Source organism: Phoenix dactylifera, chromosome 2 (assembly GCF_051530095.1).
Source record: "Phoenix dactylifera cultivar Ajwa chromosome 2, Ajwa_hap1_PhDact_Kaust_v1.1, whole genome shotgun sequence".
Lineage (NCBI taxonomy): Eukaryota > Viridiplantae > Streptophyta > Magnoliopsida > Arecales > Arecaceae > Phoenix > Phoenix dactylifera.
Window position 1 is genome coordinate 31,392,995 of NC_143191.1, and position 13,329 is coordinate 31,406,323.

General features: G+C 39.4%; 1 protein-coding gene across 1 annotated transcript; it reads right to left on the reverse strand.

The window, feature by feature from the left end:
- Positions 1–1,368: 1,368 nt before the first annotated feature.
- Positions 1,369–12,779, reverse strand: LOC103711508 (putative E3 ubiquitin ligase SUD1). The gene is made up of 9 exons (XM_008797675.6): positions 12,236–12,779; positions 9,531–10,226; positions 5,851–6,630; positions 5,555–5,766; positions 5,051–5,425; positions 2,875–3,032; positions 2,612–2,775; positions 2,370–2,516; positions 1,369–2,140 (listed from the first exon to the last, which is right to left on the reverse strand). The coding sequence occupies exons 1-9, from the start codon at positions 12,521–12,523 to the stop codon at positions 1,616–1,618; spliced, it is 3,345 nt and encodes a 1,114-aa protein (XP_008795897.2). The 5' UTR covers positions 12,524–12,779; the 3' UTR covers positions 1,369–1,615.
- Positions 12,780–13,329: the final 550 nt, after the last annotated feature.

Below are 13,329 nucleotides of genomic sequence, written 5' to 3' on the forward strand. Positions count from 1 at the left end.
CAGATATTTTTGGCTCATTTTGCGACATTGGCAGTCGTTTTGATTTGTCCATCGCCTTCCTTTCGTACCTCTTCAGCTATTTGGTGATGTTTCGAGACTTGCACTTTCATTAATTAAAATGTCAAATAAGATCTCTCAACCGTTCCTTTGTACATATTCGACTTCAGACAGTGTTTGATTGGACATATTAATATATCGTGATGGTTGTGACATATAACTTTAGTACACAATGGATCCATGATAAACATTACGTCTCCAAAGCCGAATTTAAAGTTAACCCCACCGAGTTCTCCCACCTTTGACTTGGAATGGTGGCGCTCCCACCTTCCTCCTCCCATAAAACAAACGAAGGTTTTGCCACCTTGTGCATGGAAAGTGTCATGCACGACTAGTCTTTGAAAACAGTGTGTAAGTAACAGCATCATCTATTGGCACCTGGCTCACTTGCTCTCTCTCGGGTTTTTTTTTTTTAATAAGATACTGGCACCAAACTCATTTGCTTTCATTTCGAGACAAAATAAGCACATGCATCTCTGTTACGCTCCCCGTCCATACAAAATAATGACAAGGCTGTCCTCTTGATAAGAAAAATCCGACCCCTGTTACTAGATAACAATAATTTCGCAAACCCACTCTATAAAGCCTGCTAATCCGTTGGAAAGTTTTGTTCAGTTCAAAATGTTGATTTAGCTGCACACAGCCCTCATTCTAATCCTAATAAACACAGACTTCGCTCCCTTATAAATGTGTCTTATTACCTTTGTTTAATTTCTTTGTTCGAATGACACCCAATTTGATGTCACTGAAGTCATCCGTATCGAATGTTCCAAAAAGCTCCATTTTCTAAAAATTTAAGCGCATGGCTATACAAATATTTTGGCTATGTTAGACATGTTTACATTATTGCTACATAAGTTTACTATAATTATATACTATACTAATGCTTTTATGAAGGAAAAATACTTTGGGGTGATTTGAGATAACAAATCATGGGATTTGCATTAGTGCCCTTATGCATTGCAGCAAGAGAACCATTCATCCAAGCAGAGCGGGAACCCCATATTGTTACCGTTTTACTCTTGCTTAGATGATATTATGACAATTTCTTGTCTTCTTTTCCTAATCTTTTCATTTTCTTAAAAAGATGGATGCAGAGTTACATGCGACACAAATTATGACTATATAATCTTTACATTTCTTTATTTCTTGAAGGTTTTGCCCAAGTTAATTGATCTTCCCTGTTTCCCAAACTACATGCATCCTGGGCTTGCAACTGGCTTGCACTTGAAGCCTTAACACTTGGCCGATAGCATATCAACTAATTCAGTGACACAGCATTCACCATAATAGAAATATTGCACACTAACATTTACATAGCTAAAACATAACTCATATTTAGCGTTCTAACAGACCAGTTTCCTAACTGAAACCATCTAAATGCTAATGTGTTAAAAACTCAGTGCCTCCAAAGTCTCACATCACACGACTAAAGTCCATGAATACTTGGGTGCAGAGCCTATTCACATTTACAAATAGCACTTTTTATCTAGCGACAAGGATGAAATACAATAACAAATTCAAACAGCAGCAGCAGCAAAATCCTCTGGAGAAACTCTTATATGGCCAACCTCTGTTGGTGGTTAGGGCGCTGATTAAGTCGTCGATGCCTGAGCCCATCTGCTTCTCGTTCATGCTGTATCAGAGCAGCATCAGCTGGGATAATGTCTCGGTTATGTGGAATGATCTCTGACTCACTGCTCTCCTCTGGAGTTTCCTCCCCATAGTCATGCAACCTCCGGCCTATCAGATAGCGGTCATCCCTTATGGAATTGTGGAGGTTGGTGAACCAAACGTGGAACCGCCTGGCACAGAAGCACACCATACTGACAAGGAGACAGCCCAGCCAGGCAAACCGGTACACAGCAGAGTTCACTATTAATGGGTAGCCCAAGACTGGGAAAATGCCCTTGGAAAACACGTAAGGCACACAGAGAGCAGTCAACAGCTTTGAGACAATTGGTATCACAATCTCACGCAGGACCCAAAGGCCCCTCAGCCGGAAGAACCCATCCTCTCTCACCCTTTCAAACTTTCTACGCCAGCTTTCATCTACCAATGGTGCCATCTGCTCCAGCATGACCTATAACAACAGAGTACATTCAATATGCTAAAAATGCTAGAGGAATGTGATCACTCTGCCCAAGTGGTTTACGGTGCAAATCAATTTGTTTAATTGAGACTTTAAACACATGACCCCCACCAAAAAAGAGAAAAAAGAAAAAACATAAAGAATATGATAAAGCTATCAAACATGAAGCTGCAGGTACAAGCGAAACTCAACAAATAGATAAAGATAGTAGTAAGCGTACCAGTCTAGTCCATATCTTGAGAAATATCAGACCCAAAGCCCAATCCTGGTATAGCAGGAAGACTGGGCTTTCATCCACAGGCACCCTCATTGGTACAATCACCAGAAGCTCAAAAAGAAGGCCAATCAGCACAGGGATAACAAAGATCTGAAAACAATAACATAGGGATATTTTTAAAAAAAAAAGAGAGAAAATTTTAAGACAATTCTAAACGGTCAGCCTGTGTGATATTATTCACTTACCCATATAGAAAGTAGGGCAGAAATTTTGACGACAATAACATACCACTTCCAAATCAGCGATACCAGAACATGTGCTCGCCGGGTTTTAATATATTCAATTGAGTATCTGGTTCCAGCAACAACAGCCCAGATGATGTAACAACCAATACTGAATGCAAATAGATCTGAAAAAAGAAGCAATCAACATGTTGATTCCCCATATGATCAAAAACTGACCAGTGATGAAATATTGCTTTGATATTTTTCTTAAGCATAATTATTACCATTGCACTTGATACCATGAGTAATTGGAAGGCGAGGGATGGCATTAAACAGCATGCGCCCAAGTGAAATAGGCACAACAATCAATGTGGAGTTAAAGAGCAGAAGAGTCATCCATGCCAACATCAGCAATAACACAATACGGAATACAAAACCATACCTGCCAAGAATTGAATAAATGATTGTCAGATTAGATGACAAGGCAATACACTAAAATCACTGTTTTCCCGAGAAAATTGAAGTTGATAAGCCAATAAAAGATGCATAAAATCTACAGAAGATAGATTTTACAAGAACCAGCAGATAAAACACCTGCAGGAAGCCCAAAATAATAGTCTTGCATTCAATTATCCACTTAATCATATAATTTCAAACAGCAGTTATGATGTAACATTATTCTGATCAAAGCCAGTTTAATCATGTTTTGTTTATCGAAATTGGAGCATTCAGTTATCTACTTAATCGTATAATTATGTTCAACTCAGCTTACTAATGATAGTTATGGTGTAACATTATTGATTTAATCCAGTTTAATTGTGTTTTAGTAGTTGAAATTGGTCACACCATATTCTTCAACCCAAGTATCTTTCATAACCAAGTTTTCGTATAAGTAGTCGATTCAACGCTTTTGGTTTCGTGTACATGGAAAGAAACTATTATTACTTTATAAAACAATAGCGCAAGTATCCTCTACAGCATATTCAACATCCCAGGGTCCCCCCTCGTCATCCACCAGATCAACTAATGCCTAAAAAGCTTTTCAAACATTAATCTTGCTAAGATATTTTAAAAAATTCAAATTAACCTAAATGCTAATTTAAAAAGGTGAAATAAAGGTGAAAGCCGCAAAGATATTGCAGCAATGCCAAGAAATCGTTATTAACATTAAACGTGATAGCACAATATATTACTCTAAAAAGGTCTGCAGGAACTCAGTGTCTCCTAACAGAAGTTTCAATGTCCTGTTAAAGTCAAAAATGAGGACCCAAGGAGACGAGTAGGATCTCTAGCAGCTTCCAAATCATACTTCCAGAGATTTAGTGCATGCTCATTTATAGCAACTTATCAATGATACAGTGCCTATCATTCTCTCCTGAAAGGTTGGAGACCACTCCTAAGCAAGGAGGGAAACATACATATATATCCACATAAATAGACATATACATATACACACACATATATATATATACACATTATATATATATACATATATATACATATATATATATATATACACACATATTTAGGATAAAGTAGAGCGACAGAAAATGGCTTATGCAAGAAAAATCTTGTTGAATTTACTTAAGAGGAAAGTATTTTCTGCACACCACCCTAAAAAGAAAATGATTGACAAAGAAAACATATAACTAGTGCATGGTACAGGAATTCTGTCACGTATATACATATTAGGCCTTCCTCAAGAAAAAGTTATTCTATCAATATCTAGTCACATATGAGTATAGTACCATAATTATTTTTTTGGTTTGCTGCCCAGTAATCTCTTTCATTCTTTGGATGAGTATTTGATGTATATCATAAACTTTATACATGGGTTCCATATTTTTCCAGGCTAAACTCAACAAAAATGTTGCACCTTTTTAAATTTAACTCTTCCTCCCATGCCCATAACGATGTCCCTCCAAAATAAGAATCATCTGTAGATACAATTTGAGATTTACATGCACATGAACACATCTGGAAGCAAACATGGATGGCTTTAATAATTCCAAGGCATAAAGATTTTAATTGTTCATTTGTTTCCTGCAACTAAACACATGGTCAGCCAATCAACTTAAAATGATCCAACTCTCATCAAGCTCTAAATATTTGAAACTACATGTAGATGGTAGACCAAATTCAAGTGGTTTGGTTAGTTCACAGCCATAGATCAAAATGAACCTTTTATTTTATTGTATAAAAACCATTCACTAAATGATCATTTGATACCAGGTAACAGGTCTCCAAGTTAATATTCATCATTTCATTTTATATGGCACTATTTAACATATAACTGATACATGTCAGGTGTCTTAGTTTCCAGTCTAGCTTCATGTTTAACTTTTTTCTATACATGGAACCCCTACTGCAAGCATGAGTGATGTAAAAAAATAAATATATGATTTGGTGCCCCGATATGCGTGTAAACATGTGCATATCAAACTGTTTACAAATGCTTACTCAGAATCTGTTTGATCATCTACATCAGAATCTTCAGCAACATCAGCATTTCCAATAGGATGACCTCTCCTGTTATGATCATCAGCAGCAATTAACCGTGCCAAAGGCTGGTCAGGCTGCCCAACTCTGCCTTGACGTGCATCATGCATTCTATCCTGTCTTGCTAGTTCTCCATTCCCAATTTCCTGCCCAGCATTTTCCTCAGGTCTAGGTAGTAGGAAATCAGTTAAGCCAAGAGCCCAGCCAACAGCCGTGAACCAATGATGTAAAAGGGATTTAATTGTTGCTCGTGGTTTGAAATGCTCAATCGCAAATGGAATACAGATTTGGAACAGAAGCACATCCGCAGGAATCTCAGTAAAAGGGTCAAAAACACTGCACTTGCATAAAATACTAACAGAATGAGAGAAAAGACTACAACAACAAAAAAAAGCATTAAAATAAAAAAGAAACAAGCCAAAGAACTGTTCCCTGGTTATTGAATAAATAAAATAACAAACTTACGTGATGTCCAATGGAAACATGGAAGGTGCTAATTGCATAGCAAGTTTGACAGGTAAGAAGACTAACATCACAATCAAACTTCCATAAACAGCAACAGAAAGCAAAACTCGCCGGGCATGTTTATACACAGGGTCATCAATTAAATCGCGAAATGGATTATAATTTGGATCTGCTGGGTCCCGAAGAAAATATAGAACTCCATTTCTCAAGACCTATCAATTATAACTTTATAAGAACGAGGGGAAAAAGGGCCATAACAATACATTAAAGAAATAGCATCAAAAATTAAACCATACCCCTCGAAGAAGGCTAACAAAAATGCTTATCTGAAGCATGTAAATGATTCCAACAAGCCAATGGATAAAACAGCTTGCTAATGGTGACACTGAAAAGAACTCCACCCTTTGAGAAATTGTTGCACCCAGCATCCTTAAAGTACATACATCAAGCCACCACCCACACATCAATGGAAAGACCCCAAGTTCAATCACCAGAAGAAAAGCGACTTTAACCATAGTCATCAGATGTCTCATTGCTCCCACAAATTGTCTGAAAAGAGATGGGATCGCCTCTGCTATTGTAGCTATCCCATAAAGCCTCTCAATAATCAGGCGCTCACCCTTAGCATATCGAATCAAAGCGAGGAGCCCAAGGTAGAAGAACACCATAGAAAATATAAACATATATCCAACTGCAAGTGTAGTGACATCTGAAAGACGTGAGTAACCAGCAAATGTTCCTTTCAATAGATCTGATGCAAGAGGCGTTCTAACACTATTTGAGACTTCATCCAGTCCAGTGGCATTTACTTTCAAGGATCCTGCAACCACATCCACCACGTGCCCAAGTACGCTTGCGTTATCACTTTCAGCTGACAAGTTCTTTACAGCAGTAAGTGCATTCTTCAAGGTAATGTTAGCCAAGGAAAGAGCAGATTCTGTAAGAGGCATGACCTTTGCCAACATCGGACTAGATGCAGATGAAAAGAACCATGATAGATAGTAGAGTACTATCCTTCCCAATGAAAAGGGAATAAAAACTACTACACCCAGGAATATTGCATTGCTTGCCAGTACCTGGGAAAAAAATTATTCAGAAAAATTTATTTGTAAATTAACACAGCGCAGCAACATAAAGCATCAGCTTACATATAAGCTACATACAAGCTAGACAATTCACATGGCAAGGTAATATAATCGAACATTTGTAGGAAGTCGGGTGTGCAAAAAGTGGGAAGTTTCATGAACCACTGCAGTTTTAATTTGAGAAGAATACAAGGACAAAGATCAGAATAAATCAGTACAAATAACAAAAATCTGCACATGAAATGCTACTGCATAAAGAATTTTTTTTTCTCTTCACTGTCAAGTGTCTAGATTCTTCTAGCGGCATACTATGCCAGGACTGCAATCATCACAAGTTAAACACTGCCAAGATAGAGGTCTAAACCAAGCAATTGAAATCCCATAACCAAAATTATAGGATAAGATCAATTAGATTTTCTTTTTTTCATTATCATCATTGTTAAAAGTCTATCATGAAGTTAGATAGGGATTATAATTTTGAAATGCACGCAATTAGTATATAACTACATCTGCCAAACTGCTTTCATAAACCAAGCCTGAACTAGGATCAACATCGGCAAAACCGACTCGAACCAATCGGTTCCGCCTGTTCCGAACCGTACCTGGCTCATCAGTACGGTTCCGACTCAAAAAACGGGATGCCATCCTGAAGGCGGAGAAGGAGAAGAAAAGAGAGACAGAGCGAGGGAGGGAGGCAGAGGGAGAGGACGCCGGCAGAGGCCGCAAGGGGGCCGGCACCGGGAAAGAAGGAAGCCTGAGAGAGGCGGAACGAGAGAGGAAAAGAGAGAGACCGGGGGAGGGAAGGAGGGAGGGACACTGGCGGAGCCCGCAAGGGGGCCGGCGCTAGAGAAGAAGGTCGCTTAAGCGGCCGCTCGGCAATCGATTTGCCAACTTCACTTACGAATCGTGAACTAAAAAATTTGAAAATTCGTAAGTGAAGTTGGCAAATCGATTGCCGACTTCACTTACGAATTCTCAAATTTTTAAAGCGAAACAAAACAGAGGTCGGCGCCAACCCCCTCGCGGCGTCCGTCGAGGTCCGCCGAGCTCCGCCAGCATCCTCTCCTTCCCTCCCCCATTGTCTCTCTCTTTTTCTCTCTTGTTTGGCCTCTCCCCCGCCCGTCTGTTCGTTGTGTCCGTACGGACCCGGCCCGGCACAGCACGGAGGAGGCCCGCGCCAAGCCGTCCCGCCGAAAAACTGGTACAGGGTCCGGTATCGGCTCCTCCAACCTTGACTAGGATACAAAATCACCAAAGATGCCATGAAAGAAAACAAGGGCTAATTTTCTTGCAAAGAAATGATTGCAAGGTCCATTAAATAAATGGATGATGGATGAAAGTCCTCCAAACACAAGAAGAATAAAACAGCAATTTGACCCATAATACTGCATGCCTCAAACTTTGGGCAATATTTGGGGCCCAACCAAGTGAGCTAAGGATAAAATGTTAATGTGGATATGTGGTAAACTGAAAATAATAAGATAAAAAAAGAATGCATTGCAGGAAGCTTCAGATTGGCGGCAATTAAATAAAAAGTAGTAGGGAAACAATTAAGATGGTATAGGCATGTGACACAAGGAAGTGAGGAGGCCCTCATTAGAGGAGGCATTCATTTTTGTTTTAAAAAAGAGTCAGCGTTCCATGAAACAGAAGAATAGTGGGAAAACTGAAGTTGACACAAATACAAGCTGATTCTAAAGAGCTTGTAGTGATGCCAAATGTAGGACTAACAAAAGGGATTCAAAAAGTGATATAGTAAACAACTTTCAAAGGTGTAAGCAAAAGCATCAATAAAAATCTACATCGCATAGTAGAGTTGTCCCCAAACTGACAAATCCAATCTAGATGAATCAAATTATAACCATCACAGCAACAATAAAGAAATGAATGCTTAAAATACTGACAATTTTAGATCACAACAAACTTCTATGATATATGAAAATTTTTGGCACTTGGAATATGTGCACAACAATTTATGCATCCATAGAGGCAACCATGTGACCACAGAAAACACTTTGATGAATTCAATCAATTGCCAATCCTCCTTGTTCAAACCAATTAGCTATATGCTCCACCACACACAATCCTAGGCATAAAACTAGGGGTGCATATAAGTCGAGCAGCTCGAGCTTCACTCAAGTCCAAGCTCGACTCCGCTCGACTATTACTAAGCTTAAGCCAAACTCGAGTAGCTCAAATAGTTTTTTAAGTCAAGCTCGAATAGCAAAATACTCGACTTAAAGGCTCGTAAGCCTAGTCGAGTATATATATTTTTGATTATATTATATTTTATTTATAATATGTTATTAATTGAATATTTAAAATATAATATTATGTTATATTTTGTTTTAATCATATTTTTTTAATTATGACCAAGGCTCAAATTCGAGTCGAGTTGAGTCGAGCCGATCTTGAGTATTGCTCCTTTGTTTTTGACCAAATCAATTTCGAGCTTGGATATTAAAGCTTGATAAGTCTCAAATATTTTGAATCGAGTTGAGCTCGAGCCTCTAGCTACTCAACTTGGCTCAGCTTGATTTTACCCCTACATAAAAATATACTAATTTGATGCAAGATAATAATACAATAACATCCCTCTGGTCATGGGATAGATGTGATACTCCAAGATCCACTAGTCCCAGGTTCCATGTTACATCACCACAATACAATCATACCCTGTAATAAGTTATGGTTTCAAGCATAAACAGCCAACATAACAAATCAAAACCATTTTTTTTCTTAAAGAACAATATCACCTTCACTGACAAACCAAAATATAAAATCAGCCAACAAATGTTCGATGAAAAGAACAGTAAAATCAATTAGTCTTCTTCAGTCAAGAAAAGCTAAAGGTGTAACATAAGTTCAGCAGCACAGAAACATGCACTTACTGTTATAGCATTTTCCACCAAATGGAATACAGGCCCTTGCATGCCAACAAGCTCATCAAATGGTACATCTTCTGCACCATCTGCATCGTCCAATCCATCAAACATCTGTTCAACATGTGCTTCAAGACGGGCAGCCTGCATTTCCAACCGCGCGGCAACATTTTCTGCATTTCTTCTTATAAGTTGACCTGCCCCAGCAATTCCTTGGGCACCACCTCCATCTTCAGCATTCCCATCACCAGCAGCTATCCTATTAGCAGGGCCAGGAAATCTTCTCACAGCACGAGCGCCATGCCTTTCATGACCTTCATCATCCCTTTCAGCATCATGTCCTCCAAGTTCACGGAGGTGTCTAAAATAATCCCTTAATGACGTTGCCCCAAGAAATATAAACACGATGCTAGCAGAAAGCAGGAAGCCATGTAAGCAATCAGTGAGAATCAAAGGTGCAGATATGTGGCTCAAAAACAGCCTTTGAGCTTCACCAAGACTCCTCACAAACGTCAAACGCCATATCCAAAATGTGATAAAAGGTATTATAAGGAGCCAAACAGAAAGAACAAAAGCAAGCCGGAGGAAAAATTGCAGGACATGACATGCTTTCATGGTCATCCCAACCACAAACTCCTGGAAGGGAAGTCTTGCAGGGGCATTTTCAGCATAAACAGGGGAAAAAGAAAATGTATGTTTACACACCTGCAAAGCATACAAAAAGCATTGACAAGAAGCCTGGTCAATCATCACTAAATAGTAAGCACATTAAAGTGTTGAAACATAAAAAAAAATTCACCCTGGAATAGTACATGAAATCTTAAAGAAGACAAGACGAGCAAAAAATCTATATGACAACATCAAAGAGGTTGACACATGTGCAAGCACTCCATGGAACACATTAGTTGGCCCACATTACGTCTTCTACTATTATAATGGAAACTCAGGGGATTCGAATCCATCCTCAAGTTTGACTCAACACCTGGCTTGTTTCTATCATAAGTGTGCAAGTCCACAATGGGGCCCATCAAGAGTACATGACACTGCAACTGCACCCTGGAATAAGCATCAATGACTCTATAGTGAATGATGAGTTATCATGTACCAAAACATCTTCATGTAATACTCCACTATTCATGCATTGCTCTGCCTTGAGTCTAAAATGGCACAACATTTGCTTCATCCATTATTTTGTCAGATTTTATTTTCTTTTTTCCTACTCTATCCCCAGTTCCATGGTCTAGTATATTTAACTCATACCCCACATGCACCGACATGCAAAATGCTAGTGCTTCACTAGTTGAAAAACAAACTGGAGGTTGTGGAGGCCATAGTTTCACTTGAGGTGACAAAAAAAAAAATCCTCTTGGTGAAGATTTCCTCTCTTTACACCTTGAAGGTTTAAGCGCACGAGATAAGAACCTAGTCAAGAGACAAATCTATGATTCGAGCTAGATCCGATTTGTATTCAGGAAATAAAGATGAGAATAATCCTTTATGGAGCCAAATACATAATGAAAATAGATGACAGGAGAGTCCTATGCAAGGTCTACAAAAAATGATGTTAATAGTCGATCCAAATACTCTCTCTTAGTTTCAATTTCAACCATCAGCAACTTGAGCATGAAGACGTGTTGGTCTCAACCTTACAAGAATGGCCTGGTACAAAACATTTAGTTACTGTCTTTCAAATGAGAAACAGTCTCTTCAGATTAGAGAGAGAGAGAGAGAGCTGTTACCTGAATGCTGGTTTACAAGGTTACATCTACCAAATGAAGATAACATCTCTTGTAGACAAGACGCAACTAGATAATGGTCTTCTGTCGAATAGACATGGTTGATCAGTATGCAGCAAAGTCTTCCTAATTGGAAATTATACCTTGATATTACTGCAGATCAGCAGTGGGATTGCTACAGGCTCCATATTGGAAACCTCAGAGTATGGTTCAGCAGTTCATGAAGCGTTAGAGGCTAAGAGTCATGCTAGCATACCTTAAAAAGACAGTGTGCTACATCAACATAATGGACATAGAAGATAATGTGAAATAGCAAGTCTTATGCAAACAAAGCAATATGACCATAACAATGTTTTACAAGGGTTTTATATCATCAACAATTCAACAATCACATCATCATCGATCATGATCGAGTATCAACAATTTTTTATTGGTTTGACATTAAAAAAAGGGTACATGTAGGGCATGAAAAATTTTGTAGTTGGCTGTGAGATTTAATATAAATGAAAAAGATCTATCCTCCACTTTCAGCAACCAAGTCGACTTGCAACACCCCTATTGAGACTTTTTTGAAAAATGATTTAAATAAATTATTGCATTAAAGCAAAAAGAATCAGAGCCATAGATTGATTGATCTATGGAACAGATGGGAGATTCGTTAACTAGATAGATGATCAACCAATAGCCATACAGACTATTATTTCAATAATATTCGCCGTAGTTTGATAAAGGACCGTTGAAACGACCCGCTTTCCATATCCAAAACCGCGAAAACGTTGACGAAGTTCGCGAGATCCGCATCGCGACCTCCAAACACGATTCGTAAAAGGGACGAGATAAGAATCAGAACTAACATCCGACGGAAAACAAACCTAATTACAGCACCAGATCGAAAAGATCAAAGGAAACCCTAAAACCCATCATCAGGAAAGAATAAAGGAATGGATCGATAGAGACGAAGAAAGAAGGGTTCGGTACCTCGCACTGGCGAGCGTTGCTGTGGTTGAGCCACTGGAGGAGGCAGTCCTGGTGGACGAACTTGATGCTGCCACTGCATGCGCAGGGGTAGCGGAGCGGGTTCCCGGCGTCGCCGGGGTTGCGGCAGATCCGGCACACGTCTCCCTCATCCTCCTCGTCGTCGTCGAAGCGGGCGCCGGCGCCAGCGGGGCTCACCAACGGCGACGCCGGCTGGGGCGACGAGGAGGGGCCGGCCCCGTCGGCGGGGGGAGGGATAGAGGGCTGGTGCTCGGTGGAGATCTCCTCCATGGGGCGCGAAGCACGGGCCCTATGGTGATCGGTATATCTCTTTCTCTGTGCTCCTCCTTGGCTCCTCCTTTCTGATTTGGAGGCGAGGGCAGGGGGTCAAAGAACGGAAGGATGCCAATAAGCGGCCGATGGCGCGTGGGGAAAGAGAGAGGAAAGGGAGAGGAGGGTGGGATTAGCTAGGGAGAGATATGTCCTGTGGACATGGAACTGGGTCGAGTTACCGTACCACTTGACAACGGGTCGGGTTGAGCCGGCCAAATGGACGGGTGCGCCGAGGGCTCTGGCTTCAAGCCAGCTCTTCTGCATCTCGGTTTGTAGGGTGCGCCCACCACAATTTTTCTTTGGAGGACCGTTCGTCGACTGTTGGAGCCAATGAAAGCGCATATACATACATACATACATACATACATACATACATACATACATACATACATATATATATATATATATATATATATAGACACACCCACATATGCATACGTATATATATACATACAAACCTTTTCTCCTTATGAGACGGTGTGATGTTCGAACTGAAAAAAATAAATAATAATAGATCCTACCATCTTGATTTTACAGAACTTTCAAACCTAAGTGCTATCTTCTTGAAAAAGGAAGTAGTAACTATAGTTTCATGCTAGAAACTACAAACTAAAAGATAAATTAAAATAAAATAAAAAAAGATAACTAAAAATAAAATAAAAATGTTGGTTATTTGATTGACAAAAGACTTTTTCTCAAAATTATAATTTAATAATTATAAGCGGCTCCTATTGATTGCTAGGATAGGTGCTACTACTTGGCTT